This window comes from Scyliorhinus torazame, chromosome 27 (genome assembly GCF_047496885.1).
Source record: "Scyliorhinus torazame isolate Kashiwa2021f chromosome 27, sScyTor2.1, whole genome shotgun sequence".
Classification (NCBI taxonomy): Eukaryota; Metazoa; Chordata; class Chondrichthyes; order Carcharhiniformes; family Scyliorhinidae; genus Scyliorhinus; species Scyliorhinus torazame.
This window is the reverse complement of record NC_092733.1, coordinates 3,402,719-3,430,614: the sequence shown is the minus strand read 5'-3', so window position 1 is coordinate 3,430,614 and position 27,896 is coordinate 3,402,719. Positions and strand designations below refer to the sequence as shown.

General features: G+C 56.0%; 1 protein-coding gene across 1 annotated transcript; it reads right to left on the bottom strand.

The window, feature by feature from the left end:
* On the bottom strand, positions 1–27,896 carry alkbh7 (alkB homolog 7). The gene is made up of 4 exons (XM_072490792.1): positions 27,671–27,896; positions 10,175–10,348; positions 2,942–3,066; positions 1–398 (listed from the first exon to the last, which is right to left on the bottom strand). The coding sequence occupies exons 1-4, from the start codon at positions 27,881–27,883 to the stop codon at positions 263–265; spliced, it is 648 nt and encodes a 215-aa protein (XP_072346893.1). The 5' UTR covers positions 27,884–27,896; the 3' UTR covers positions 1–262.

Sequence of the window (27,896 nt, the reverse complement as noted above, 5' to 3'; positions counted from 1 at the left end):
TTTAAAGATTTCTATTTAATGATATGTGGCTGGGGAGATGGGGTTTGGACTGCACTGGTCCTTCACATTGGAGATTGGCAGAAATATTTATAGAACTAAATTATTTATTTATTTTAAAGATTTTGCTGTTACAAATGCTTCAATTTATCTAATGTTCAAATAAAACTGAATGTCAAAATGCACAATCATTGCTGTCCATTTATGTAGAATATCAATGCAGATTACCCAGGGATTTATTCCGCCTGTACAACGCCCTGGTTGATCAGCCGGTGTCCGGCACCTGAGGCAGGTTCCTGCAAATTATAGAAACTCTCCGTCCTCGAGGCACCTTCCGTTCCCCGAAAAACGACTCTTCATCCCGCAGGATCTGGTGGCTGAACCGATAACGAGCGATGCCCCTGAAAAACCACACAAGGTATTGGTGAAGGAAGGCAGACCATTATAGCCAATATTCACACACACGAGTCGGACTGCTCCAACCACTATAAATGTTGCCACAGTTCCAGAGGACCAAAGGACCTCTTTGAGAGCTGATTTATCCTGAAGGTCACCACACATCAGGCGAGGGAGAGGTAGAGAAGGCAGAGCCTTCATGGAAAACTTCAGCAGGTACAGGAATTGAACCCACGCTGTTGGTCTCATTCCACAAACCAGCCTTCCAGCCAACTGACCGGAACTACATCCCTGCTCTTGTATTCTCGCCCTCTCGGCATGAATGCTAACATTGCATTTGCCAACTGAACCTGCACGTTAACCTTAAGAGAATCGTGAACAAGGACTCCCAAGTCCCTTTGTGCTTCCGATTTCCTAAGCCTTTTCCCATTTAGAAATTAGTCTGTGCCTCCATTCTTCCTACCAAAGTGCATAACCTCACACTTTTCCACATTGTATTCCATCTGCCACTTCATTGCCCACTCTCCTAACTTGTCCAAGTCCTTCTGCAGCCCCCTCGCTTCCTCAATACTACCTGTCCCTCTACAGATCTTTGTATCATCTGCAAACTTAACAGTGCCCTCAGTTCTTTCTTCCAGATCATTTAATGTACATTGTGAAAAGTTGTGATCCCAGCACAGACCCCTGAGGTCACCACTCTCTGCCTTCTGCCAGTCAGCCAATCCTCTATCCATGCCAGGACCTTACCCTGAACACCATGAGCTCTTAACCTATTTAACAGTCTCCTATGCGGCACCTTGTCAACGGCCTTCTGGAAATCTAAATAAATCACATCCACTGGTTCTCCTTTGTCTAACTTCCTTGTTACCTCCTCAAAAATTCTAACAGATTTGTCAGTCATGACCTCCCCTTGACGAAGCCGTGTTGACTCAGTCCTATTTTATCATGCACTTCCAAGTACTCCGCGATCTCATCTTTAATAACAGACTCTAAAATCTTACCAATGACCGAAGTCAGGCTAACCAGTTTATAATTTCCCGTCCTCTGCCTTCCTCCTTTCTTAAACAGCGGTGTTACATTAGCCACTTTCCAGTCCTCTGGGACCCTTCCTGCCTCCAGTGATTCCTGAAAGATCATTACCAATGCCTTCACAATCTCCTCAGCTATCTCTTTTAGAACCCTGGGGTGTAGGCCATCCAGTCCAGGTGATTTATCCACCTTCAGACCTTTCAGTTTCCCCAGGACCTTCCTTAGTTGTGGCCACCACACTCACCTCTGACCCCTGACTCTCTTGAAGTTCTGGTATGTCACTGGTGTCTTCCCCCGTGAAGACTGATGTAAAGTAACTATTCAGTTCCTCTGACATTTCTTTGTTTCCTATTATTTCTCCAGCCACATTTTCCAGTGATCAAATGTCCTCTCTCTTACCTTTTATATAATGAAAAAAAAACTCTTCCTGTCTTCCTTTATATTACTAGCTAGCTTGCACTCGTACTTCATCTTCTCCCCCCTTATTGCTTTTTTAGTTGTCCTCTGCTCACTTTTAAAGGCTTCCCAATCCTCTGGCTTCTCACTAATCCTCACCACTTTGTATGCCTTTTCTTTAGCTTTTATGCTTTCCTTGACTTCCCTCGTCAGCCATGGATGCCTTGTACTCTCCTTAGCATGTTTCCCCCTCCTTGGGATGAATTTCTGTTGTGCCTCCCAAATAACCCCCAAAAACTCCTGCCATTGCTGTTCCACTGCCTTCCCTGCGAGGCTCCTTTTCCAATCAACTCTGGCCAGCTCCTCCCCCATGTCTTTGTAGTTACCCTTATTTAATTGTAATACCGTTACATCTGATTGCAGCTTCTCCCTCCCAAACTGCAGGGTAAATTATATTATATTGTAGACACTGCCCCCTAAGGGTTCCTTACAATCACCAAACCCAGAATTGCCTGTTCCCTAGTCGGCTGTCACAAGCTGCTCCAAAAAAACATCTTAGACATTCCACAGATTCCGTTTCTTGGAATGCGCGACCAACCTGATTTTCCCAGTCCACCTGCATATTGAAATCCCCCATGATTATTGTAATGGCTGGTTTAGCACATTGGGCTAAATCGCTGGCTTTTAAAGCAGACCAAGGCAGGCCAGCAGCACGGTTCAATTCCCGGACCAGCCTCCCCGAACAGGCGCCGGAATGTGGCGACTAGGGGCTTTTCACAGTAACTGCATTTGAAGCCTACTTGTGACAATAAGCGATTTTCATATGGCCTTTCTTATATGCCTTTGCTACACACAGAGGTCTGCCTGTTACAGTCTGTCTTCTTACAGTCAATAGAGACAGACACACACACAGGTTTGCCTGCTTGAATGCCTTTCTCTGTACAGGACTCTGAAGTGAGCATGAGCCATGGGATTACTGCAGAAACCAATACATCATCAGTTACTCCAGGGCAGGGGGAGGTCCATAAACTGAATCCAAACAGTGAGATCTGGTTGTTGCTGCATCTATGCTCGCCTAAGGCAGCTGCCTCACAGTGAGGACCAATGATCCGAACACACTCACCTCAGGATATAGACCGAGCGTCTCTCCAGCAGCAAATCCACCTGATCTGCATCATTGTCCTCACTCAACAACCGCATCACACTCGCTGACAACAGACACAGCCCTGCAATGGTGTCTCCACAGAACTACGAGAGAGAGGAGGGGTAATAACATAAAGGACAATGCTCAAACACACAGTCTCCTGTCTCCCCCCGCCATTGATAGACAGTCTCCTATCCCCCCAGGTTCGATTCCGGCTTGGGTCACTATCTGTGCGGAGTCTGCACATCCTCCCCGTATCTGCGTGGGTTTCCTCCCACAGTCCAAAGATGTGCAGGTTAGGTGAATTGGCCAATGATAAATTGCCCTTAGTGTCCAAAATTGCCCTTAGTGTTGGGTGGAGGTGTTGACTTTGGGTAGGGTGCTCTTTCCAAGAGCTGGTGCAGACTCAATGGGCCGAATGGCCTCCTTCTGCACTGTAAATTCAATGATAATCTAGGACAAAGGTTCAGCACAACATCGTGGGCCGAAGGGCCTGTTCTGTGCTGTATTTTTCTATGTTCCTGTCCCCCCCGCATAGACAGACACAGTCTCCTGTTCCCCCCTGCATAGACAGACAGTCTCCTGTCCCCCCCGCATAGACAGACACAGTCTCCTGTCCCGTCCCCCCGCATAGACAGACACAGTCTCCTGTCCCCCCCCCGCATAGACAGACACAGTCTCTTGTCTCCCCCCCCCGCATAGACAGACACAGTCTCCTGTCCCCCCCCCCGCATAGACAGACACAGTCTCTTGTCTCCCCCCCCCGCATAGACAGACACAGTCTCCTGTCCCGTCCCCCCGCATAGACAGACACAGTCTCCTGTCCCCCCCCGCATAGACAGACAGTCTCCTGTCCCCCCCCCCCCGCATAGACAGACACAGTCTCCTGTCCCCCCCCCCCGCATAGACAGACACAGTCTCCTGTCTCAGTTGGACGGGGCTCTTGGTTGGGGAAGGGGGGTTTGGGGGTGCTGTACGTACACATATCTGTTAAGAGGGAAGCTCACTTTGACAAAGTTTTTCTGGTATTAAAGGGAAGAATTCTACATGCCTCGTCAAGGAGTACCCAAGTACAAAGGCACATGCCTCGTCAATGAGTACCCGAGTACAAAGGCACATGCCTCGTCAATGAGTACCCGAGTACAAAGGCACATGCCTCGTCAATGAGTACCCGAGTACAAAGGCACATGCCTCGTCAATGAGTACCCGAGTACAAAGGCACATGCCTCGTCAATGAGTACCCGAGTACAAAGGCACATGCTAGTGTACCGGCATAAGCAGCAGCGAGGGGCCTTCAAAGGCAGAATTCCCTGCATGATCGGGACGGTGCAGGTCAGCATCAACTGTGAAAGGACAGATACACAATCCAATTGAACAAGAGCAGAATGAATGTCGATAAACTGAAGATGGCCAGAGAGAGAGCGAGAGAGAGGCCAGAAAGAGAGCGAGAGGAACATAGAACATAGAAAAATACAGCACAGAACAGGCCATTCGGCCCACTGAGTCTGCACCGGCTCTTGGAAAGAGCACCCTACCCAAGGTCAACACCTCCACCCAACACGAAGGGCAATTTTGGACACTAAGGGCAATTTATCATGGCCAATCCACCTAACCTGCACATCTTTGGACTGTGGGAGGAAACCGGAGCACCCGGAGGAAACCCACGCACACACGGGGAGGATGTGCAGACTCCGCACAGACAGTGACCCAAGCCGGGAATCGAACCTGGGACCCTGGAGCTGTGAAGCAATTGTGCTAACCACAATGCTACCGTGCTGCCAGCACTCAGAGACACTGACTGTTCTCCCGAATCGGGGACCAAACCAAGGCTCCCACCTCGCCCCTATGCCGTCTCCACTGCCCCCAGATCTTCAACGTTGCCGCCACCACCGGACTCGTGGTGTACCTTGTCAGCGAGAGCGGCAGTGGTGCAGTCACCAGCGCCCTCAGGCTTGTGCCCCTGCAGGACGCCATCTCCAACCTCTTCCACGCCACCCCCTCTCCCTCCATTACCCACTTACGGATCATCGCCACGTTGGCTGCCCAATAATAGTCGCTCAAATTCGGCAGCGCCAGCCCTCCCTGTCCCTGCTACGCTCCAGAAACACCCTCTTTACCCTCGGGGTCTTATTTGCCCACATGAAACCCATGATACTCCTACCTACCCGTTTAAAAAAGGCCTTGGTAATCATACTGGGAAGGCACTGGAACACAAAGAGAAACCTTGGGAGGACCAACATTTTAACCGACTGCACCCTGCCCGCGAGCGAGAGTGGCAGCACATCCCATCTCTTGAAATCCTCCTCCATCTGCTCCACCAACCGCGTCAAATTGAGCTTGTGCAGGGCCCCCCCAGCTCCCAGGATCCCCAAGTACCGAAAGTTCCTTTCCGCCCTCTTCAATGGTAGGTTGTCTATCCCCCTTCCCTGGTCCCCTAAGTGCACCACAAAGAGCTCACTTTTCCCTACGTTGAGCTTATAGCCCGAGAAGTCCCCAAACTCCCTTAGGATCTGCATGACCTCCACCATCCTCTCCACTGGATCTGCCACGTACAGCAACAGGTCGTCCGCATACAGCGACACCCGATGTTCCTCTCCCCCTCGGACCAACACCCTCCATTTCCTGGACTCCCTTAGTGCCATGGCCAAAGGCTCGATTGCCAATGCAAACAAGGGTAGGGACAGGGGGCAGCCCTGCCTCGCCCCTCGGTACAGCCGAAAGTACTCCGACCTCCGCCGATTCGTAGCCACGCACGCCACCGGGGCTCTATATAGGAGCCTGACCCAACCGATAAACCCCTCCCCGAACCCAAACCTCCTCAACACTTCCCAAAGATACTCCCACTCCACCCGGTCAAAGGCCTTCTCCGCGTCCATAGCTGCCACTACCTCCGCCTCGCCCTCCACCGAGGGCATCATAATCACGTTGAGGAGCCTCCGCACATTAGTGTTTAGCTGCCTGCCCTTCCTCATGAATCACCCCAGGGACACAGTCCTCAATTCTTGTAGCTAGCACTTTTGCCAGCAACTTAGCATCCACATTGAGGAGCGAGGTCGGTCTATACGACCCACATTGCAGTGGGTCCTTCTCCCGCTTCAGAATCAGCGAGATCAGCACCCCGGACATTGCTGGGGGCAGGGTCCCCCCCTCCCTTGCCTCATTGAAAGTCCTCACTAACAACGGGCCTAGCAGGTCCACATATTTCCTCTAAAACCCGACCGGGAACCCATCTGGCCCCGGGGCCTTCCCCGCCTGCCTGTTCCCCAATCCTTTAACCAGCTCCTCCAACCCAACTGGCGCCCCTAAACCAGCCACCTCCTGCTCCTCCACCCTTGGGAACCTCAGTTGATCCAAAAATCGTTGCATCCCCTCTTCCCCCACTGGGAGCTCAGATCTGTACAGCTCCTCATAGAAGTCCTTAAATACCTCATTTACTCTCACCACACTCCGCACCGTATTGCCCCTACTATCCTTAACTCCACCTATCTCCCTCGCTGCCACCCTCTTACGGAGCTGGAGTGCCAGCATCCGGCTCGCCTTCCTAATCCCTTTCTTCACTTCCCTCCTGGCTATCTTGTATCCCTCCTGTCTGAACCTTGTTTCCTCAGCCTTACATAAGTCTCCTTTTTCCTCTTAACAAGACATTCAACCTCTCTTGTCAACCATGGTTCCCTCACTCGACCATCTCTTCCCTGCCTGACAGGGACATACATATCAAGGACACGTAGTACCTGTTCCTTGAACAAGTTCCACATTTCACTTGTGTACTTCCCTGACAGCCTATGTTCCCAACTTATGCACTTCAATTCTTGTCTGACAACATCGTATTTACCCTTCCCCCAATTGTAAACCTTGCCCTGTTGCACGCACCTATCCCTCTCCATTACTAAAGTGAAAGTCACTATCTCCAAAATGCTCCCCCACTAACAAATCTATCACTTGCCCTGGTTCATTACCAAGTACCAAATCCAATATTGCCTCTCCTCTGGTCGGACAATCTACATACTGTGTTAGAAAAGCTTCCTGGACACATTGCACAAACACCACCCCATCCAAACTATTTGATCTAAAGAGTTTCCACTCACTATTTGGGAAGTTAAAGTCACCCATGACTACTACCCTATGACTTCTGCACCTTTCCAAAATCTGTTTCCCAATCTGTTCCTCCACATCTCTGCTACTATTGGGGGGCCTATAGCAAACTCCTAACAAGGTGACTGCTCCTTTCCTATTTCTGACTTCAACCCATACCACCTCAGTAGGCAGATACTCCTCGAACTGCCTTTCTACAGCTTTTATACTATCTCTAATTAACAATGCCACCCCCCCACCTCTTTTACCACCCTCCCTAATCTTATTGAAACATCTATAACCAGGGACCTCCAACAACCATTTCTGCCCCTCTTCTATCCAAGTTTCTGTGATGGCCACCGCATCGTAGTCCCAAGTACCGATCCATGCCTTAAGTTCACCCACCTTATTCCTGATGCTTCTTGCGTTGAAGTATACACACTTCAACCCATCTCCGTGCCTGCAAGTACTCTCCTTTGTCAGTGTTCCCTTCCCCACTGCCTCATTACACGCTTTGGCGTCCTGAATATCGGCTACCTTAGTTGCTGGACTACAAATCCGGTTCCCATTCCCCTGCCAAATTAGTTTAAACCCTCCCGAAGAGTACTAGAAAACCTCCCTCCCAGGATATTGGTGTCCCTCTGGTTCAGATGCAACCCGTCCTGCTTGTACAGGTCCCACCTTCCCCAGAATGCGCTCCAATTATCCAAATACCTGAAGCCCTCCCTCCTACACCATCCCTGCAGCCACGTGTTCAGCTGCACTCTCTCCCTATTCCTAGCCTCGCTATCACGTGGCACCGGCAACAAACCAGAGATGACAACTCTGTCTGTCCTGGCTTTTAATTTCCAGCCTAACTCCCTAAACTTGTTTATTACCTCCACACCCCTTTTCCTACCTACGTCGTTGGTACCAATGTGTACCACAACTTCTGGCTGCTCACCCTCCCCCTTAAGGATCCTGAAGACACAATCCGAGACATCCCTGGCCCTGACACCCGGGAGGCAACATACCTTCCGGGAGTCTCGCTCGCGACCACAGAATCTCCTATCTATTCCCCTAACCATTGGGCAGCACGGTAGCATTGTGGATAGCACAATTGCTTCACAGCTCCAGGGTCCCAGGTTCGATTCCGGCTTGGGTTACTGTCTGTGCGGAGTCTGCACATCCTCCCCGTGTCTGCGTGGGTTTCCTCCGGGTGCTCCGGTTTCCTCCCACAGTCCAAAGATGTGCAGGTTAGGTGGATTGGCCATGCTAAATTGCCCTTAAAGTGTCCAAAATTGCCCTTAGTGTTGGGTGGGGTTACTGGGTTATGGGGAGAGGGTGGAGCTGTTGACCTTGGGTAGGGTGCTCTTTCCAAGAGCCGGTGCAGACTCGATGGGCCGGATGGCCTCCTTCTGCACTGTAAATGCTATGAACCATTGAATCTCCTACTACTATTGCTTTTCTATTCTCCCCCCTTCCCTTCTGAGCCCCAGAGCCAGACTCAGTGTCAGAGACTTGGCTGCTAGGGCCTTCCCCCGGTAGGTCATCTCCCCCCCCCCCAACAGCATCCAAAACGGTATACTTGTTTTGAAGGGGAACGGCCACGAGGGATCCCTGCACTGTCTGCCTGTTTGTTTTTTTCCCCTGACTGTAACCCAGATATTCTTGTCCTGTACCTTGGGTGTGGTTACCTCCCTGTAACTCTTCTCTATCACCCCCTCTGCCTCCCGGATGATCCGAAGTTCACCCAGCTTCAGCTCGTTCCCTAACACGGTCTTTGAGGAGCTGGGGTTGGGTGCACTTCCCGCAGGTATAGTCAGCGGGGACACCGGTGGTATCCCACATCCTACAGGAGGAGCATGCAACTGGCCTAGCCTCCATCCCCTCTTACCTTACAGAATATAGCTGCCCTGTGGACCAACTGGATCTCCGCCCTCCGACTCTGCTCCCAGTCAGCTACACTCTCTGTAAACTCCTGGCTCTCTTCTCACTCTTTGCGGAAATGTAGGAAACAAAATGAAAGGAGCACCTTACTCCCTCCTCACCTAACTCCCTCAGTCACCAAACTCTCACTATAGCACTCAAATGCACCAAATTTAGCACTCAGTGCAAAAACAGAAGAGACGAGCGAGAGGAGAGAGAAAAGATGCAGCGAGCGAGAGAGAGCAAGAGAGCGAGAAAGGGAACACAAAGTTCTCTGAGAAAAAGCTGCAAAAGTATTTGTGAAAAAGTGAAATTGAAGTCAGTGGGAATTGGGGGGAAATTCTCCATTGGCTGGGCTCTGGCGAGCACGGAGAAAGATCGTGGGTGTGTTTGTTGGCGGAGGGGCAGCACGGTGGTGCAGTTGTTAGCACTGCTGCCTCACGGTGCCAAGGACCTGGGTCCGAATCCCGGCCCCGGGTCACTGTCCGTGTGGAGTTTGCACATTCTCCCCGTGTTTGCGTGGGTTTTGCCCCCACAACCCAAAGATGTGCAGGGTAGGTGGAGTGCCTCAGAGATGTAAATTTATTTGTTTGTTGGAGGATAATTAACTCAGTCCCTGGACTCTGCTGCCAGAGCTCCTCAGAGATGTAAAAACAGAGACTTACTCAGCAAATCGAGTCAGGTGGGATGAACGGAATGATGGTCATGGAAATCGACAGAGGGACTGGAGGCAGACAATAATGTTCAACATGTGTGTTTCTGCAGTGGCTTCCCCCAGGGGTCAGTGTTAGGGTAGTTAAAGATATTACCTGCGTTTGGACTACATTTTTAAAGTTTAGGAAGCTGCGTCCCACGGTAAAGAGTGAAGAGTGTCGTAGCAAAGCTGCAGACAGATTGATGAAAGGGGCAGACTCATGACCGATTCCACACGAGGGACGTACATTGGGAGAGACAGGGTAAAGAGAAACAGTCCCAGTGGAGTGGGGATGGGGTCGGAAGCCAGAGGAAATGGACTTGAAGGTGATTTGGAAAAGAGCGAGAGATGGCACGAGGAAATTAATTTTAGACAGTGAGTTCTGACGATCTGCAAAGGACAGAGGAGGCAGAGCAAATAAAACCTTTCCAAAGAGAATTGGATAACGACAGGAGAAATATGCAGTAAAGTTAAACCAACACAAGCAACAAGCAACCTGTGGTCGAAGTATCGACACTAACAGTGTGTTTGCCATTTACCTTCACACTGTCCACGTGGGGATTGATGAATCCGCTTTCACCCAGATCCAGTACATGTACCATTGAGAGCTGAGGGACCCCCGGGGGGAACGCAATGTCCCGCAATCGCTGCACAACGGCTTCATTCTGCTCAGTCCAATGTGATTTCTCAATCTCACGGTATCCATGGATTGCCTTGTGTCAAACATGTCAAAATGTCAAGTGACATTCAGAGGACCTGCAGCCAAGATTCATGTTCAAACTAAAACCTGGAATACCAAATACATGGGTCCCAGTCTCAGCTTCCAAAGATTCATTTCATTAACACAAACATTAATTTGATACGTCGATCAAGCTGTTGCCCTATCGTGCTTTAGACAGAAATTCGCAACAAACATTACGTATGAAGATCAGAATAAAAACAGTCCAAATGCGAAGTTATTAGGGCACTCAGAACAGCACTGTCAGAGGGTCAGTACGGAGGGAGCGCCGCACTGACAGAGGGTCAGTACTGAGGGAGTGCTGCACTGTCAGCGTGTTAGTACTGAGGGAGTGCTGCACTGTCAGAGGGTCAGTACTGAGGGAGTGATGCACTGTCAGAGGGTCAGTACTGAGGGAGTGCCACACTGTCAGAGGGTCAGTACTGAGGGAGTGCCGCACTGTCAGAGGGTCAGTACTGAGGGAGTGCTGCACTGTCAGAGGGTCAGTACTGAGGGAGTGCTGCACTGTCAGAGGGTCAGTACTGAGGGAGTGCCGCACTGTCAGAGGGTCAGTACTGAGGGAGTGCTGCACTGTCAGAGGGTCAGTCCTGAGGGAGTGCAGAACTGTCAGAAGGTCAGTACTGAGGGAGTGATGCACTGTCAGAGGGTCAGTACTGAGGGAGTGATGCACTGTCAGAGGGTCAGTCCTGAGGGAGTGCAGCACTGTCAGAGGGTCAGTACTGAGGGAGTGCCGCACTGTAAGAGAGTCACTACTGAGGGAGTGCTGCACTGTCAGAGGGTCTATACTGAGGGAGTGCTGCACTGTCAGAGGGTCAGTCCTGAGGGAGTGCAGAACTGTCAGAGGGTCAGTACTGAGGGAGTGATGCACTGTCAGAGGGTCAGTACTGAGGGAGTGCCGCACTGTCAGAGGGTCAGTACTGAGGGAGTGCTGCATGTGAGAGGGTCAGTACTAAGGGAATGCCGCACTGTCAGAGGGTCAGTACTGAGGGAGTGCTGCACTGTCAGAGAGTGAGTACTGAGGGAGTGCTGCATGTGAGAGGGTCAGTACTGAGGGAGTGCAGCATGTGAGAGGGTCAGTACTGAGGGAGTGCCGCACTGTCAGAGGGTCGGAACTGAGGGAGTGCTGCACTGTCAGAGGGTCAGTACCGAAGGAGTGCTGCACTGTCAGAGGGTCAGTACTGAGGGAGCGCTGCACTGTCAGAGGGTCAGTACTGAGGGAGTGCTGCACTGTCAGAGGGTCAGTACTGAGGGAGTGCCGCACTGTCAGAGGGTCAGTACTGAGGGAGTGCTGCACTGTCAGAGGGTCAGTACTGAGGGAGTGCCGCACTGTCAGAGGGTCAGTACTGAGGGAGTGCTGCGCTGTCAGAGCGTGAGTACTGAGGGAGTGCCGCACTGTCAGAGGGTCAGTACTGAGGGAGTGCCGCACTGTCAGAGGGTCAGGACTGAGGGAGTGCCGCACTGTCAGAGGGTCAGGACTGAGGGAGTGCCGCACTGTCAGAGGGTCAGTACTGAGGGAGTGCTGCACTGTCAGAGGGTCAGTACTGAGGGAGTGCCGCACTGTCTGATGGTCAGTACTGAGGGAGTGCTGCACTGTCAGAGGGTCAGTACTGAGGGAGTGCCGCACTGTCTGATGGTCAGTACTGTGGGAGTGCTGCACTGTCAGAGGGTCAGTACTGAGGGAGTGCTGCACTGTCAGAGGGTCAGTACTGAGGGAGTGCTGCACTGTCAGAGGGTCAGTACTGAGGGAGTGCCGCACTGTCAGAGGGTCAGTACTGAGGGAGTGCCGCACTGTCAGAGGGTCAGTACTGAGGGAGTGCCGCACTGTCAGAGGGTCAGGACTGAGGGAGTGCCGCACTGTCAGAGGGTCAGTACTGAGGGAGTGCTGCACTGTCAGAGGGTCAGTGCTGAGGGAGTGCTGCCATGTCACAGGGTCAGTACTGAGGGAGTGCCGCACTGTCTGATGGTCAGTACTGAGGGAGTGCTGCACTGTCAGAGGGTCAGTGCTGAGGGAGTGCTGCACTGTCAGTGGGTCAGTGCTGAGGGAGTGCTGCACTGTCAGAGGGTCAGTACTGAGGGAGCGCCGCACTGTCAGAGGGTCAGTGCTGAGGGAGCGCCGCACTGTCAGAGGGTCAGTACTGAGGGAGGGCTGCACTGTCAGAGGGTCAGTACTGAGGGAGTGCTGCACTGTCAGAGGGTGAGTACTGAGGGAGTGCTGCACTGTCAGAGGGTCAGTACTGAGGGAGTGCTGCACTGTTGGAGGGTCAGTCCTGAGGGAGTGCTGCACTGTCGGAGGGTCAGTGCTGAGGGAGTGCCGCACTGTCAGAGGGTCAGTACTGAGGGAGTGCTGCACTGTCAGAGGGTCAGTACTGAGGGAGTGCCGCACTGTCAGAGGGTCAGTACTGATGGAGTGCCGCACTGTCAGAGGGTCAGTACTGAGGGAGTGCCGCACTGTCAGAGGGTCAGTACTGAGGGAGTGCCGCACTGTCAGAGGGTCAGTACTGAGGGAGTGCTGCACTGTCAGAGGGTCAGTACTGAGGGAGTGCCGCACTGTCAGAGGGTCAGTACTGAGGGAGTGCCGCGCTGTCAGAGGGTCAGTACTGAGGGAGTGCTGCGCTGTCAGAGGGTCAGTACTGAGGGAGTGCCGCACTGTCAGAGGGTCAGGACTGAGGGAGTGCCGCACTGTCAGAGGGTCAGTACTGAGGGAGTGCCGCACTGTCGGAGGGTCAGTCCTGAGGGAGTGCCGCACTGTCAGAGGGTCAGTACTGAGGGAGTGTTGCACAGTCAGAGGGTCAGTACTGAGGGAGTGCTGCACTGTCAGAGGGTCAGTACTGAGGGAGTGCTGCACTGTCAGAGGGTCAGTACTGAGGGAGTGCCGCACTGTCAGAGGGTCAGTACTGAGGGAGTGCCGCACTGTCAGAGGGTCAGTACTGAGGGAGTGCTGCACTGTCAGAGGGTCAGTACTGAGGGAGTGCCGCACTGTCTGATGGTCAGTACTGAGGGAGTGCTGCACTGTCAGAGGGTCATACTGAGGGAGTGCTGCACTGTCGGAGGGTCAGTCCTGAGGGAGTGCCGCACTGTCAGAGGGTCAGTGCTGAGGGAGCGCCGCACTGTCAGAGGGTCAGTACTGAGGGAGTGCTGCACTGTCGGAGGGTCAGTCCTGAGGGAGTGCTGCACTGTCGGAGGGTCAGTGCTGAGGGAGCGCCGCACTGTCAGAGGGTCAGTACTGAGGGAGTGCCGCACTGTCAGAGGGTCAGTACTGAGGGAGTGCCGCACTGTCAGAGGGTCAGTACTGAGGGAGTGCTGCGCTGTCAGAGGGTCAGTACTGAGGGAGTGCCGCACTGTCAGAGGGTCAGTACTGAGGGAGTGCCGCACTGTCGGAGGGTCAGTCCTGAGGGAGTGCCGCACTGTCAGAGGGTCAGTACTGAGGGAGTGTTGCACAGTCAGAGGGTCAGTACTGAGGGAGTGCTGCACTGTCAGAGGGTCAGTACTGAGGGAGTGCTGCACTGTCAGAGGGTCAGTACTGAGGGAGTGCCGCACTGTCAGAGGGTCAGTACTGAGGGAGTGCCGCACTGTCAGAGGGTCAGTACTGAGGGAGTGCCGCACTGTCAGAGGGTCAGGACTGAGGGAGTGCCGCACTGTCAGAGGGTCAGTACTGAGGGAGTGCTGCACTGTCAGAGGGTCAGTGCTCAGGGAGTGCTGCCATGTCACAGGGTCAGTACTGAGGGAGTGCTGCACTGTCAGAGGGTCAGTACTGAGGGAGTGCCGCACTGTCAGAGGGTCAGTACTGAGGGAGTGCCGCACTGTCAGAGGGTCAGTACTGAGGGAGTGCTGCACTGTCAGAGGGTCAGTACTGAGGGAGTGCCGCACTGTCAGAGGGTCAGTACTGAGGGAATGTTGCACTGTTAGAGGGTCAGTACTGAGGGAGTGCTGCACTGTCAGAGGGTCAGTACTGAGGGAGTGCTGCACTGTCAGAGGGTCAGTACTGAGGGAGTGCCGCACTGTCAGAAGGTCAGTACTGAGGGAGTGCTGCACTATCAGAGGGTCAGTACTGAGGGAGTGCCGCACTGTCAGAGGGTCAGTACTGAGGGAGTGCTGCATGTGAGAGGGTCAGTACTAAGGGAATGCCGCACTGTCAGAGGGTCAGTACTGAGGGAGTGCTGCACTGTCAGAGAGTGAGTACTGAGGGAGTGCTGCATGTGAGAGGGTCAGTACTGAGGGAGTGCAGAACTGTCAGAAGGTCAGTACTGAGGGAGTGATGCACTGTCAGAGGGTCAGTACTGAGGGAGTGATGCACTGTCAGAGGGTCAGTCCTGAGGGAGTGCAGCACTGTCAGAGGGTCAGTACTGAGGGAGTGCCGCACTGTAAGAGAGTCACTACTGAGGGAGTGCTGCACTGTCAGAGGGTCTATACTGAGGGAGTGCTGCACTGTCAGAGGGTCAGTCCTGAGGGAGTGCAGAACTGTCAGAGGGTCAGTACTGAGGGAGTGATGCACTGTCAGAGGGTCAGTACTGAGGGAGTGCCGCACTGTCAGAGGGTCAGTACTGAGGGAGTGCTGCATGTGAGAGGGTCAGTACTAAGGGAATGCCGCACTGTCAGAGGGTCAGTACTGAGGGAGTGCTGCACTGTCAGAGAGTGAGTACTGAGGGAGTGCTGCATGTGAGAGGGTCAGTACTGAGGGAGTGCAGCATGTGAGAGGGTCAGTACTGAGGGAGTGCCGCACTGTCAGAGGGTCGGAACTGAGGGAGTGCTGCACTGTCAGAGGGTCAGTACCGAAGGAGTGCTGCACTGTCAGAGGGTCAGTACTGAGGGAGCGCTGCACTGTCAGAGGGTCAGTACTGAGGGAGTGCTGCACTGTCAGAGGGTCAGTACTGAGGGAGTGCCGCACTGTCAGAGGGTCAGTACTGAGGGAGTGCTGCACTGTCAGAGGGTCAGTACTGAGGGAGTGCCGCACTGTCAGAGGGTCAGTACTGAGGGAGTGCTGCGCTGTCAGAGCGTGAGTACTGAGGGAGTGCCGCACTGTCAGAGGGTCAGTACTGAGGGAGTGCCGCACTGTCAGAGGGTCAGGACTGAGGGAGTGCCGCACTGTCAGAGGGTCAGGACTGAGGGAGTGCCGCACTGTCAGAGGGTCAGTACTGAGGGAGTGCTGCACTGTCAGAGGGTCAGTACTGAGGGAGTGCCGCACTGTCTGATGGTCAGTACTGAGGGAGTGCTGCACTGTCAGAGGGTCAGTACTGAGGGAGTGCCGCACTGTCTGATGGTCAGTACTGTGGGAGTGCTGCACTGTCAGAGGGTCAGTACTGAGGGAGTGCTGCACTGTCAGAGGGTCAGTACTGAGGGAGTGCTGCACTGTCAGAGGGTCAGTACTGAGGGAGTGCCGCACTGTCAGAGGGTCAGTACTGAGGGAGTGCCGCACTGTCAGAGGGTCAGTACTGAGGGAGTGCCGCACTGTCAGAGGGTCAGGACTGAGGGAGTGCCGCACTGTCAGAGGGTCAGTACTGAGGGAGTGCTGCACTGTCAGAGGGTCAGTGCTGAGGGAGTGCTGCCATGTCACAGGGTCAGTACTGAGGGAGTGCCGCACTGTCTGATGGTCAGTACTGAGGGAGTGCTGCACTGTCAGAGGGTCAGTGCTGAGGGAGTGCTGCACTGTCAGTGGGTCAGTGCTGAGGGAGTGCTGCACTGTCAGAGGGTCAGTACTGAGGGAGCGCCGCACTGTCAGAGGGTCAGTGCTGAGGGAGCGCCGCACTGTCAGAGGGTCAGTACTGAGGGAGGGCTGCACTGTCAGAGGGTCAGTACTGAGGGAGTGCTGCACTGTCAGAGGGTGAGTACTGAGGGAGTGCTGCACTGTCAGAGGGTCAGTACTGAGGGAGTGCTGCACTGTTGGAGGGTCAGTCCTGAGGGAGTGCTGCACTGTCGGAGGGTCAGTGCTGAGGGAGTGCCGCACTGTCAGAGGGTCAGTACTGAGGGAGTGCTGCACTGTCAGAGGGTCAGTACTGAGGGAGTGCCGCACTGTCAGAGGGTCAGTACTGATGGAGTGCCGCACTGTCAGAGGGTCAGTACTGAGGGAGTGCCGCACTGTCAGAGGGTCAGTACTGAGGGAGTGCCGCACTGTCAGAGGGTCAGTACTGAGGGAGTGCCGCACTGTCAGAGGGTCAGTACTGAGGGAGTGCCGCACTGTCAGAGGGTCAGTACTGAGGGAGTGCCGCGCTGTCAGAGGGTCAGTACTGAGGGAGTGCTGCGCTGTCAGAGGGTCAGTACTGAGGGAGTGCCGCACTGTCAGAGGGTCAGGACTGAGGGAGTGCCGCACTGTCAGAGGGTCAGTACTGAGGGAGTGCCGCACTGTCGGAGGGTCAGTCCTGAGGGAGTGCCGCACTGTCAGAGGGTCAGTACTGAGGGAGTGTTGCACAGTCAGAGGGTCAGTACTGAGGGAGTGCTGCACTGTCAGAGGGTCAGTACTGAGGGAGTGCTGCACTGTCGGAGGGTCAGTCCTGAGGGAGTGCTGCACTGTCGGAGGGTCAGTGCTGAGGGAGCGCCGCACTGTCAGAGGGTCAGTACTGAGGGAGTGCCGCACTGTCAGAGGGTCAGTACTGAGGGAGTGCCGCACTGTCAGAGGGTCAGTACTGAGGGAGTGCTGCGCTGTCAGAGGGTCAGTACTGAGGGAGTGCCGCACTGTCAGAGGGTCAGTACTGAGGGAGTGCCGCACTGTCGGAGGGTCAGTCCTGAGGGAGTGCCGCACTGTCAGAGGGTCAGTACTGAGGGAGTGTTGCACAGTCAGAGGGTCAGTACTGAGGGAGTGCTGCACTGTCAGAGGGTCAGTACTGAGGGAGTGCTGCACTGTCAGAGGGTCAGTACTGAGGGAGTGCCGCACTGTCAGAGGGTCAGTACTGAGGGAGTGCCGCACTGTCAGAGGGTCAGTACTGAGGGAGTGCCGCACTGTCAGAGGGTCAGGACTGAGGGAGTGCCGCACTGTCAGAGGGTCAGTACTGAGGGAGTGCTGCACTGTCAGAGGGTCAGTGCTCAGGGAGTGCTGCCATGTCACAGGGTCAGTACTGAGGGAGTGCTGCACTGTCAGAGGGTCAGTACTGAGGGAGTGCCGCACTGTCAGAGGGTCAGTACTGAGGGAGTGCCGCACTGTCAGAGGGTCAGTACTGAGGGAGTGCTGCACTGTCAGAGGGTCAGTACTGAGGGAGTGCCGCACTGTCAGAGGGTCAGTACTGAGGGAATGTTGCACTGTTAGAGGGTCAGTACTGAGGGAGTGCTGCACTGTCAGAGGGTCAGTACTGAGGGAGTGCTGCACTGTCAGAGGGTCAGTACTGAGGGAGTGCCGCACTGTCAGAAGGTCAGTACTGAGGGAGTGCTGCACTATCAGAGGGTCAGTACTGAGGGAGTGCCGCACTGTCAGAGGGTCAGTACTGAGGGAGTGCTGCATGTGAGAGGGTCAGTACTAAGGGAATGCCGCACTGTCAGAGGGTCAGTACTGAGGGAGTGCTGCACTGTCAGAGAGTGAGTACTGAGGGAGTGCTGCATGTGAGAGGGTCAGTACTGAGGGAGTGCAGCATGTGAGAGGGTCAGTACTGAGGGAGTGCCGCACTGTCAGAGGGTCGGAACTGAGGGAGTGCTGCACTGTCAGAGGGTCAGTACCGAAGGAGTGCTGCACTGTCAGAGGGTCAGTACTGAGGGAGCGCTGCACTGTCAGAGGGTCAGTACTGAGGGAGTGCTGCACTGTCAGAGGGTCAGTACTGAGGGAGTGCCGCACTGTCAGAGGGTCAGTACTGAGGGAGTGCTGCACTGTCAGAGGGTCAGTACTGAGGGAGTGCCGCACTGTCAGAGGGTCAGTACTGAGGGAGTGCTGCGCTGTCAGAGCGTGAGTACTGAGGGAGTGCCGCACTGTCAGAGGGTCAGTACTGAGGGAGTGCCGCACTGTCAGAGGGTCAGGACTGAGGGAGTGCCGCACTGTCAGAGGGTCAGGACTGAGGGAGTGCCGCACTGTCAGAGGGTCAGTACTGAGGGAGTGCTGCACTGTCAGAGGGTCAGTACTGAGGGAGTGCCGCACTGTCTGATGGTCAGTACTGAGGGAGTGCTGCACTGTCAGAGGGTCAGTACTGAGGGAGTGCCGCACTGTCTGATGGTCAGTACTGTGGGAGTGCTGCACTGTCAGAGGGTCAGTACTGAGGGAGTGCTGCACTGTCAGAGGGTCAGTACTGAGGGAGTGCTGCACTGTCAGAGGGTCAGTACTGAGGGAGTGCCGCACTGTCAGAGGGTCAGTACTGAGGGAGTGCCGCACTGTCAGAGGGTCAGTACTGAGGGAGTGCCGCACTGTCAGAGGGTCAGGACTGAGGGAGTGCCGCACTGTCAGAGGGTCAGTACTGAGGGAGTGCTGCACTGTCAGAGGGTCAGTACTGAGGGAGTGCTGCCATGTCACAGGGTCAGTACTGAGGGAGTGCCGCACTGTCTGATGGTCAGTACTGAGGGAGTGCTGCACTGTCAGAGGGTCAGTGCTGAGGGAGTGCTGCACTGTCAGTGGGTCAGTGCTGAGGGAGTGCTGCACTGTCAGAGGGTCAGTACTGAGGGAGCGCCGCACTGTCAGAGGGTCAGTGCTGAGGGAGCGCCGCACTGTCAGAGGGTCAGTACTGAGGGAGGGCTGCACTGTCAGAGGGTCAGTACTGAGGGAGTGCTGCACTGTCAGAGGGTGAGTACTGAGGGAGTGCTGCACTGTCAGAGGGTCAGTACTGAGGGAGTGCTGCACTGTTGGAGGGTCAGTCCTGAGGGAGTGCTGCACTGTCGGAGGGTCAGTGCTGAGGGAGTGCCGCACTGTCAGAGGGTCAGTACTGAGGGAGTGCTGCACTGTCAGAGGGTCAGTACTGAGGGAGTGCCGCACTGTCAGAGGGTCAGTACTGATGGAGTGCCGCACTGTCAGAGGGTCAGTACTGAGGGAGTGCCGCACTGTCAGAGGGTCAGTACTGAGGGAGTGCCGCACTGTCAGAGGGTCAGTACTGAGGGAGTGCTGCACTGTCAGAGGGTCAGTACTGAGGGAGTGCCGCACTGTCAGAGGGTCAGTACTGAGGGAGTGCCGCACTGTCAGAGGGTCAGTACTGAGGGAGTGCTGCGCTGTCAGAGGGTCAGTACTGAGGGAGTGCCGCACTGTCAGAGGGTCAGGACTGAGGGAGTGCCGCACTGTCAGAGGGTCAGTACTGAGGGAGTGCCGCACTGTCGGAGGGTCAGTCCTGAGGGAGTGCCGCACTGTCAGAGGGTCAGTACTGAGGGAGTGTTGCACAGTCAGAGGGTCAGTACTGAGGGAGTGCTGCACTGTCAGAGGGTCAGTACTGAGGGAGTGCTGCACTGTCAGAGGGTCAGTACTGAGGGAGTGCCGCACTGTCAGAGGGTCAGTACTGAGGGAGTGCCGCACTGTCAGAGGGTCAGTACTGAGGGAGTGCCGCACTGTCAGAGGATCAGTACTGAGGGAGTGCCGCACTGTCAGAGGGTCAGGACTGAGGGAGTGCCGCACTGTCAGAGGGTCAGTACTGAGGGAGTGCTGCACTGTCAGAGGGTCAGTACTGAGGGAGTGCCGCACTGTCTGATGGTCAGTACTGAGGGAGTGCTGCACTGTCAGAGGGTCATACTGAGGGAGTGCTGCACTGTCGGAGGGTCAGTCCTGAGGGAGTGCCGCACTGTCAGAGGGTCAGTGCTGAGGGAGCGCCGCACTGTCAGAGGGTCAGTACTGAGGGAGTGCTGCACTGTCGGAGGGTCAGTCCTGAGGGAGTGCTGCACTGTCGGAGGGTCAGTGCTGAGGGAGCGCCGCACTGTCAGAGGGTCAGTACTGAGGGAGTGCCGCACTGTCAGAGGGTCAGTACTGAGGGAGTGCCGCACTGTCAGAGGGTCAGTACTGAGGGAGTGCTGCGCTGTCAGAGGGTCAGTACTGAGGGAGTGCCGCACTGTCAGAGGGTCAGTACTGAGGGAGTGCCGCACTGTCGGAGGGTCAGTCCTGAGGGAGTGCCGCACTGTCAGAGGGTCAGTACTGAGGGAGTGTTGCACAGTCAGAGGGTCAGTACTGAGGGAGTGCTGCACTGTCAGAGGGTCAGTACTGAGGGAGTGCTGCACTGTCAGAGGGTCAGTACTGAGGGAGTGCCGCACTGTCAGAGGGTCAGTACTGAGGGAGTGCCGCACTGTCAGAGGGTCAGTACTGAGGGAGTGCCGCACTGTCAGAGGGTCAGGACTGAGGGAGTGCCGCACTGTCAGAGGGTCAGTACTGAGGGAGTGCTGCACTGTCAGAGGGTCAGTGCTCAGGGAGTGCTGCCATGTCACAGGGTCAGTACTGAGGGAGTGCTGCACTGTCAGAGGGTCAGTGCTGAGGGAGTGCTGCCATGTCACAGGGTCAGTACTGAGGGAGTGCCGCACTGTCTGATGGTCAGTACTGAGGGAGTGCCGCACTGTCAGTGTCAGTACTGAGGGAGTGCCGCACTGTCAGAGGGTCAGTACTGAGGGAGTGCCGCACTGTCAGAGGGTCAGTACTGAGGGAGTGCTGCACTGTCAGAGGGTCAGTACTGAGGGAGCGCTGCACTGTCAGAGGGTCAGTACTGAGGGAGTGCCGCACTGTCAGAGGGTCAGTACTGAGGGAGTGCTGCACTGTCAGAGGGTCAGTACTGAGGGAGCGCCGCACTGTCAGAGGGTCAGTACTGAGGGAGTGCCGCACTGTCAGAGGGTCAGTACTGAGGGAGTGCCGCACTGTCAGAGGGTCAGTACTGAGGGAGTGCCGCACTGTCAGAGGGTCAGTACTGAGGGAGTGCCGCACTGTCAGAGGGTCAGTACTGAGGGAGTGCTGCACTGTCAGAGGGTCAGTACTGAGGGAGTGCCGCACTGTCAGAGGGTCAGTACTGAGGGAATGTTGCACTGTTAGAGGGTCAGTACTGAGGGAGTGCTGCACTGTCAGAGGGTCAGTACTGAGGGAGTGCTGCACTGTCAGAGGGTCAGTACTGAGGGAGTGCCGCACTGTCAGAAGGTCAGTACTGAGGGAGTGCTGCACTATCAGAGGGTCAGTACTGAGGGAGTGCTGCACTATCAGAGGGTCAGTACTGAGGGAGTGCTGCACTATCAGAGGATCAGTACTGAGGGAGTGCCGCACTGTCAGAGGGTCAGTACTGAGGGAGTGCCGCACTGTCAATGGGTCAGTACTGAGGGAGTGCCGCACTGTCAGAGGGTCAGTACTGAGGGAGTGCCGCACTGTCAATGGGTCAGTACTGAGGGAGTGCCGCACTGTCAGAGGGTCCGTACTGAGGGAGTGCCGCACTGTCAGAGGGTCCGTACTGAGGGAGTGCCGCACTGTCAGAGGGTCCGTACTGAGGGAGTGCTGCACTGTCAGAGGGTCCGTACTGAGGGAGTGCCGCACTGTCAGAGGGTCCGTACTGAGGGAGTGCTGCACTGTCAGAGGTCCGTACTGAGGGAGTGCCGCACTGTCAGAGGGTCCGTACTGAGGGAGTGCTGCACTGTCAGAGGGTCAGTATTGAGGGAGTGCCGCACTGTCAGAGGGTCCGTACTGAGGGAGTGCCGCACTGTCAGAGGGTCCGTACTGAGGGAGTGCCGCACTGTCAGAGGGTCCGTACTGAGGGAGTGCCGCACTGTCAGAGGGTCAGCACTGAGGGAGTGCCGCACTGTCAGAGGGTCCGTACTGAGGGAGTGCCGCACTGTCAGAGGGTCCGTACTGAGGGAGTGCCGCACTGTCAGAGGGTCCGTACTGAGGGAGTGCTGCACTGTCAGAGGGTCCGTACTGAGGGAGTGCTGCACTGTCAGAGGGTCAGTATTGAGGGAGTGCTGCACTGTCAGAGGGTCAGTACTGAGGGAGTGCTGCACTGTCAGAGGGTCAGTATTGAGGGAGTGCTGCACTGTCAGAGGGTCAGTACTGAGGGAGTGCTGCACTGTCAGAGGGTCAGTATTGAGGGAGTGCTGCACTGTCAGAGGGTCAGTACTGAGGGAGTGCTGCACTGTCAGAGGGTCAGTACTGAGGGAGTGCCGCACTGTCAGAGGGTCACTACTGAGGGAGTGCTGCACTGTCAGAGGGTCAGTACTGAGGGAGTGCTGCACTGTCAGATGGTCAGTACTGAGGGAGTGCCGCACTGTCAGAGGGTCACTACTGAGGGAGTGCTGCACTGTCAGAGGGTCAGTACTGAGGGAGTGCTGCACTGTCAGATGGTCAGTACTGAGGGAGTGCCGCACTGTCAGAGGGTCAGTACTGAGGGAGTGCTGCACTGTCAGAGGGTCAGTATTGAGGGAGTGCTGCACTGTCAGAGGGTCAGTACTGAGGGAGTGCTGCACTGTCAGAGGGTCAGTATTGAGGGAGTGCTGCACTGTCAGAGGGTCAGTACTGAGGGAGTGCTGCACTGTCAGAGGGTCAGTACTGAGGGAGTGCCGCACTGTCAGAGGGTCACTACTGAGGGAGTGCTGCACTGTCAGAGGGTCAGTACTGAGGGAGTGCTGCACTGTCAGATGGTCAGTACTGAGGGAGTGCCGCACTGTCAGAGGGTCACTACTGAGGGAGTGCTGCACTGTCAGAGGGTCAGTACTGAGGGAGTGCTGCACTGTCAGATGGTCAGTACTGAGGGAGTGCTGCACTGTCAGAGGGTCAGTACTGAGGGAGTGCCGCACTGTCAGAGGGTCAGTACTGAGGGAGTGTCGCACTGTCAGAGGGTCAGTACTGAGGGAGTGCCGCACTGTCAGAGGGTCAGTACTGAGGGAGTGCCGCACTGTCAGAGGGTCACTACTGAGGGAGTGCCGCACTGTCAGAGGGTCAGTACTGAGGGAGTGCCGCACTGTCAGAGGGTCAGTACTGAGGGAATGCTGCACTGTCAGAGGGTCAGTACTGAGGGAGTGCTGCACTGTCAGAGGGTCAGTACTGAGGGAGTGCTGCACTGTCAGAGGGTCAGTACTGAGGGAGCGCCGCACTGTCAGAGGGTCAGTACTGAGGGAATGCTGCACTGTCAGAGGGTCAGTACTGAGGGAGTGCTGCACTGTCAGAGGGTCAGTACTGAGGGAGTGCTGCACTGTCAGAGGGTCAGTACTGAGGGAGCGCCGCACTGTCAGAGGGTCAGTACTGAGGGAGCGCCGCACTGTCAGAGGGTCAGTACTGAGGGAGCGCCGCACTGTCAGAGGGTCAGTACTGAGGGAGTGCCGCACTGTCAGAGGGTCAGTACTGAGGGAGTGCCGCACTGTCAGAGGGTCAGTACTGAGGGAGTGCTGCACTGTCAGAGGGTCAGTACTGAGGGAGTGCCGCACTGTCAGAGGGTCAGTACTGAGGGAGTGCCGCACTGTCAGAGGGTCAGTACTGAGGGAGTGCTGCGCTGTCAGAGGGTCAGTACTGAGGGAGTGCCGCACTGTCAGAGGGTCAGGACTGAGGGAGTGCCGCACTGTCAGAGGGTCAGTACTGAGGGAGTGCCGCACTGTCGGAGGGTCAGTCCTGAGGGAGTGCCGCACTGTCAGAGGGTCAGTACTGAGGGAGTGTTGCACAGTCAGAGGGTCAGTACTGAGGGAGTGCTGCACTGTCAGAGGGTCAGTACTGAGGGAGTGCTGCACTGTCAGAGGGTCAGTACTGAGGGAGTGCCGCACTGTCAGAGGGTCAGTACTGAGGGAGTGCCGCACTGTCAGAGGGTCAGTACTGAGGGAGTGCCGCACTGTCAGAGGATCAGTACTGAGGGAGTGCCGCACTGTCAGAGGGTCAGGACTGAGGGAGTGCCGCACTGTCAGAGGGTCAGTACTGAGGGAGTGCTGCACTGTCAGAGGGTCAGTACTGAGGGAGTGCCGCACTGTCTGATGGTCAGTACTGAGGGAGTGCTGCACTGTCAGAGGGTCATACTGAGGGAGTGCTGCACTGTCGGAGGGTCAGTCCTGAGGGAGTGCCGCACTGTCAGAGGGTCAGTGCTGAGGGAGCGCCGCACTGTCAGAGGGTCAGTACTGAGGGAGTGCTGCACTGTCGGAGGGTCAGTCCTGAGGGAGTGCTGCACTGTCGGAGGGTCAGTGCTGAGGGAGCGCCGCACTGTCAGAGGGTCAGTACTGAGGGAGTGCCGCACTGTCAGAGGGTCAGTACTGAGGGAGTGCCGCACTGTCAGAGGGTCAGTACTGAGGGAGTGCTGCGCTGTCAGAGGGTCAGTACTGAGGGAGTGCCGCACTGTCAGAGGGTCAGTACTGAGGGAGTGCCGCACTGTCGGAGGGTCAGTCCTGAGGGAGTGCCGCACTGTCAGAGGGTCAGTACTGAGGGAGTGTTGCACAGTCAGAGGGTCAGTACTGAGGGAGTGCTGCACTGTCAGAGGGTCAGTACTGAGGGAGTGCTGCACTGTCAGAGGGTCAGTACTGAGGGAGTGCCGCACTGTCAGAGGGTCAGTACTGAGGGAGTGCCGCACTGTCAGAGGGTCAGTACTGAGGGAGTGCCGCACTGTCAGAGGGTCAGGACTGAGGGAGTGCCGCACTGTCAGAGGGTCAGTACTGAGGGAGTGCTGCACTGTCAGAGGGTCAGTGCTCAGGGAGTGCTGCCATGTCACAGGGTCAGTACTGAGGGAGTGCTGCACTGTCAGAGGGTCAGTGCTGAGGGAGTGCTGCCATGTCACAGGGTCAGTACTGAGGGAGTGCCGCACTGTCTGATGGTCAGTACTGAGGGAGTGCCGCACTGTCAGTGTCAGTACTGAGGGAGTGCCGCACTGTCAGAGGGTCAGTACTGAGGGAGTGCCGCACTGTCAGAGGGTCAGTACTGAGGGAGTGCTGCACTGTCAGAGGGTCAGTACTGAGGGAGCGCTGCACTGTCAGAGGGTCAGTACTGAGGGAGTGCCGCACTGTCAGAGGGTCAGTACTGAGGGAGTGCTGCACTGTCAGAGGGTCAGTACTGAGGGAGCGCCGCACTGTCAGAGGGTCAGTACTGAGGGAGTGCCGCACTGTCAGAGGGTCAGTACTGAGGGAGTGCCGCACTGTCAGAGGGTCAGTACTGAGGGAGTGCCGCACTGTCAGAGGGTCAGTACTGAGGGAGTGCCGCACTGTCAGAGGGTCAGTACTGAGGGAGTGCTGCACTGTCAGAGGGTCAGTACTGAGGGAGTGCCGCACTGTCAGAGGGTCAGTACTGAGGGAATGTTGCACTGTTAGAGGGTCAGTACTGAGGGAGTGCTGCACTGTCAGAGGGTCAGTACTGAGGGAGTGCTGCACTGTCAGAGGGTCAGTACTGAGGGAGTGCCGCACTGTCAGAAGGTCAGTACTGAGGGAGTGCTGCACTATCAGAGGGTCAGTACTGAGGGAGTGCTGCACTATCAGAGGGTCAGTACTGAGGGAGTGCTGCACTATCAGAGGGTCAGTACTGAGGGAGTGCCGCACTGTCAGAGGGTCAGTACTGAGGGAGTGCCGCACTGTCAATGGGTCAGTACTGAGGGAGTGCCGCACTGTCAGAGGGTCAGTACTGAGGGAGTGCCGCACTGTCAATGGGTCAGTACTGAGGGAGTGCCGCACTGTCAGAGGGTCCGTACTGAGGGAGTGCCGCACTGTCAGAGGGTCCGTACTGAGGGAGTGCCGCACTGTCAGAGGGTCCGTACTGAGGGAGTGCTGCACTGTCAGAGGGTCCGTACTGAGGGAGTGCCGCACTGTCAGAGGGTCCGTACTGAGGGAGTGCTGCACTGTCAGAGGTCCGTACTGAGGGAGTGCCGCACTGTCAGAGGGTCCGTACTGAGGGAGTGCTGCACTGTCAGAGGGTCAGTATTGAGGGAGTGCCGCACTGTCAGAGGGTCCGTACTGAGGGAGTGCCGCACTGTCAGAGGGTCCGTACTGAGGGAGTGCCGCACTGTCAGAGGGTCCGTACTGAGGGAGTGCCGCACTGTCAGAGGGTCAGCACTGAGGGAGTGCCGCACTGTCAGAGGGTCCGTACTGAGGGAGTGCCGCACTGTCAGAGGGTCCGTACTGAGGGAGTGCCGCACTGTCAGAGGGTCCGTACTGAGGGAGTGCTGCACTGTCAGAGGGTCCGTACTGAGGGAGTGCTGCACTGTCAGAGGGTCAGTATTGAGGGAGTGCTGCACTGTCAGAGGGTCAGTACTGAGGGAGTGCTGCACTGTCAGAGGGTCAGTATTGAGGGAGTGCTGCACTGTCAGAGGGTCAGTACTGAGGGAGTGCTGCACTGTCAGAGGGTCAGTATTGAGGGAGTGCTGCACTGTCAGAGGGTCAGTACTGAGGGAGTGCTGCACTGTCAGAGGGTCAGTACTGAGGGAGTGCCGCACTGTCAGAGGGTCACTACTGAGGGAGTGCTGCACTGTCAGAGGGTCAGTACTGAGGGAGTGCTGCACTGTCAGATGGTCAGTACTGAGGGAGTGCCGCACTGTCAGAGGGTCACTACTGAGGGAGTGCTGCACTGTCAGAGGGTCAGTACTGAGGGAGTGCTGCACTGTCAGATGGTCAGTACTGAGGGAGTGCCGCACTGTCAGAGGGTCAGTACTGAGGGAGTGCTGCACTGTCAGAGGGTCAGTATTGAGGGAGTGCTGCACTGTCAGAGGGTCAGTACTGAGGGAGTGCTGCACTGTCAGAGGGTCAGTATTGAGGGAGTGCTGCACTGTCAGAGGGTCAGTACTGAGGGAGTGCTGCACTGTCAGAGGGTCAGTACTGAGGGAGTGCCGCACTGTCAGAGGGTCACTACTGAGGGAGTGCTGCACTGTCAGAGGGTCAGTACTGAGGGAGTGCTGCACTGTCAGATGGTCAGTACTGAGGGAGTGCCGCACTGTCAGAGGGTCACTACTGAGGGAGTGCTGCACTGTCAGAGGGTCAGTACTGAGGGAGTGCTGCACTGTCAGAGGGTCAGTACTGTGGGAGTGCCGCACTGTCAGACGGTCAGTACTGAGGGAGTGCCGCACTGTCAGAGGGTCAGTGCTGAGGGAGTGATGCACTGACAGAGGGTCAGTGCTGAGGGAGTGATGCACTGTCAGAGGGTCAGTGCTGAGGGAGTGATGCACTGACAGAGGGTCAGTACTGAGGGAGTGCTGCACTGTCAGAGGGTCAGTACTGAGGGAGTGCCGCACTGTCAGAGGGTCAGTACTGAGGGAGTGCCGCACTGTCAGAGGGTCAGTACTGAGGGAGTGCCGCACTGTCAGAGGGTCAGTACTGAGGGAGTGCCGCACTGTCAGAGGGTCAGTACTGAGGGAGTGCCGCACTGTCAGAGGGTCAGTACTGAGGGAGTGATGCACTGACAGAGGGTCAGTACTGAGGGAGTGCTGCACTGTCAGAGGGTCAGTACTGAGGGAGAGCCGCACTGTCAGAGGGTCAGTACTGAGGGAGAGCTGTGCCGCGGGGCGGGTACCCGGTCCCAGTGCTCTCTCTGGTATCGCTGCCGCTGGAGCCGCGGTTCCAGTTCTCGGAGAAGCGCCGCCTCCTCCTCCAGGCTGACAAACTGCTGCCGGATCTCCACATCCCGGGAGAGGCGCTGGGCGGCCGGGCCCCGGAGCAGCGCGAGGCCGGAGGCCGCGCGGAGCCGCAAACCCCGGAGCGGCAACCCGCGCGCACAGGCCGCCATCTTGGAGCAGCGA

Bases quoted from the DNA above. Each gene is read 5' to 3' on its own strand.
- alkbh7 (XM_072490792.1), bottom strand. From the start codon at position 27,883: ATGGCGGCCTGTGCGCGCGGGTTGCCGCTCCGGGGTTTGCGGCTCCGC. The intron at 10,349-27,670 runs GTACCCGCCCCG...GTTTGACACAAG, and splicing joins AGAGAGAGCACTGGGACCGG to GCAATCCATGGATACCGTGA. The intron at 3,067-10,174 runs GTAAATGGCAAA...TCTCTCTCGTAG, and splicing joins CCCACGTGGACAGTGTGAAG to TTCTGTGGAGACACCATTGC.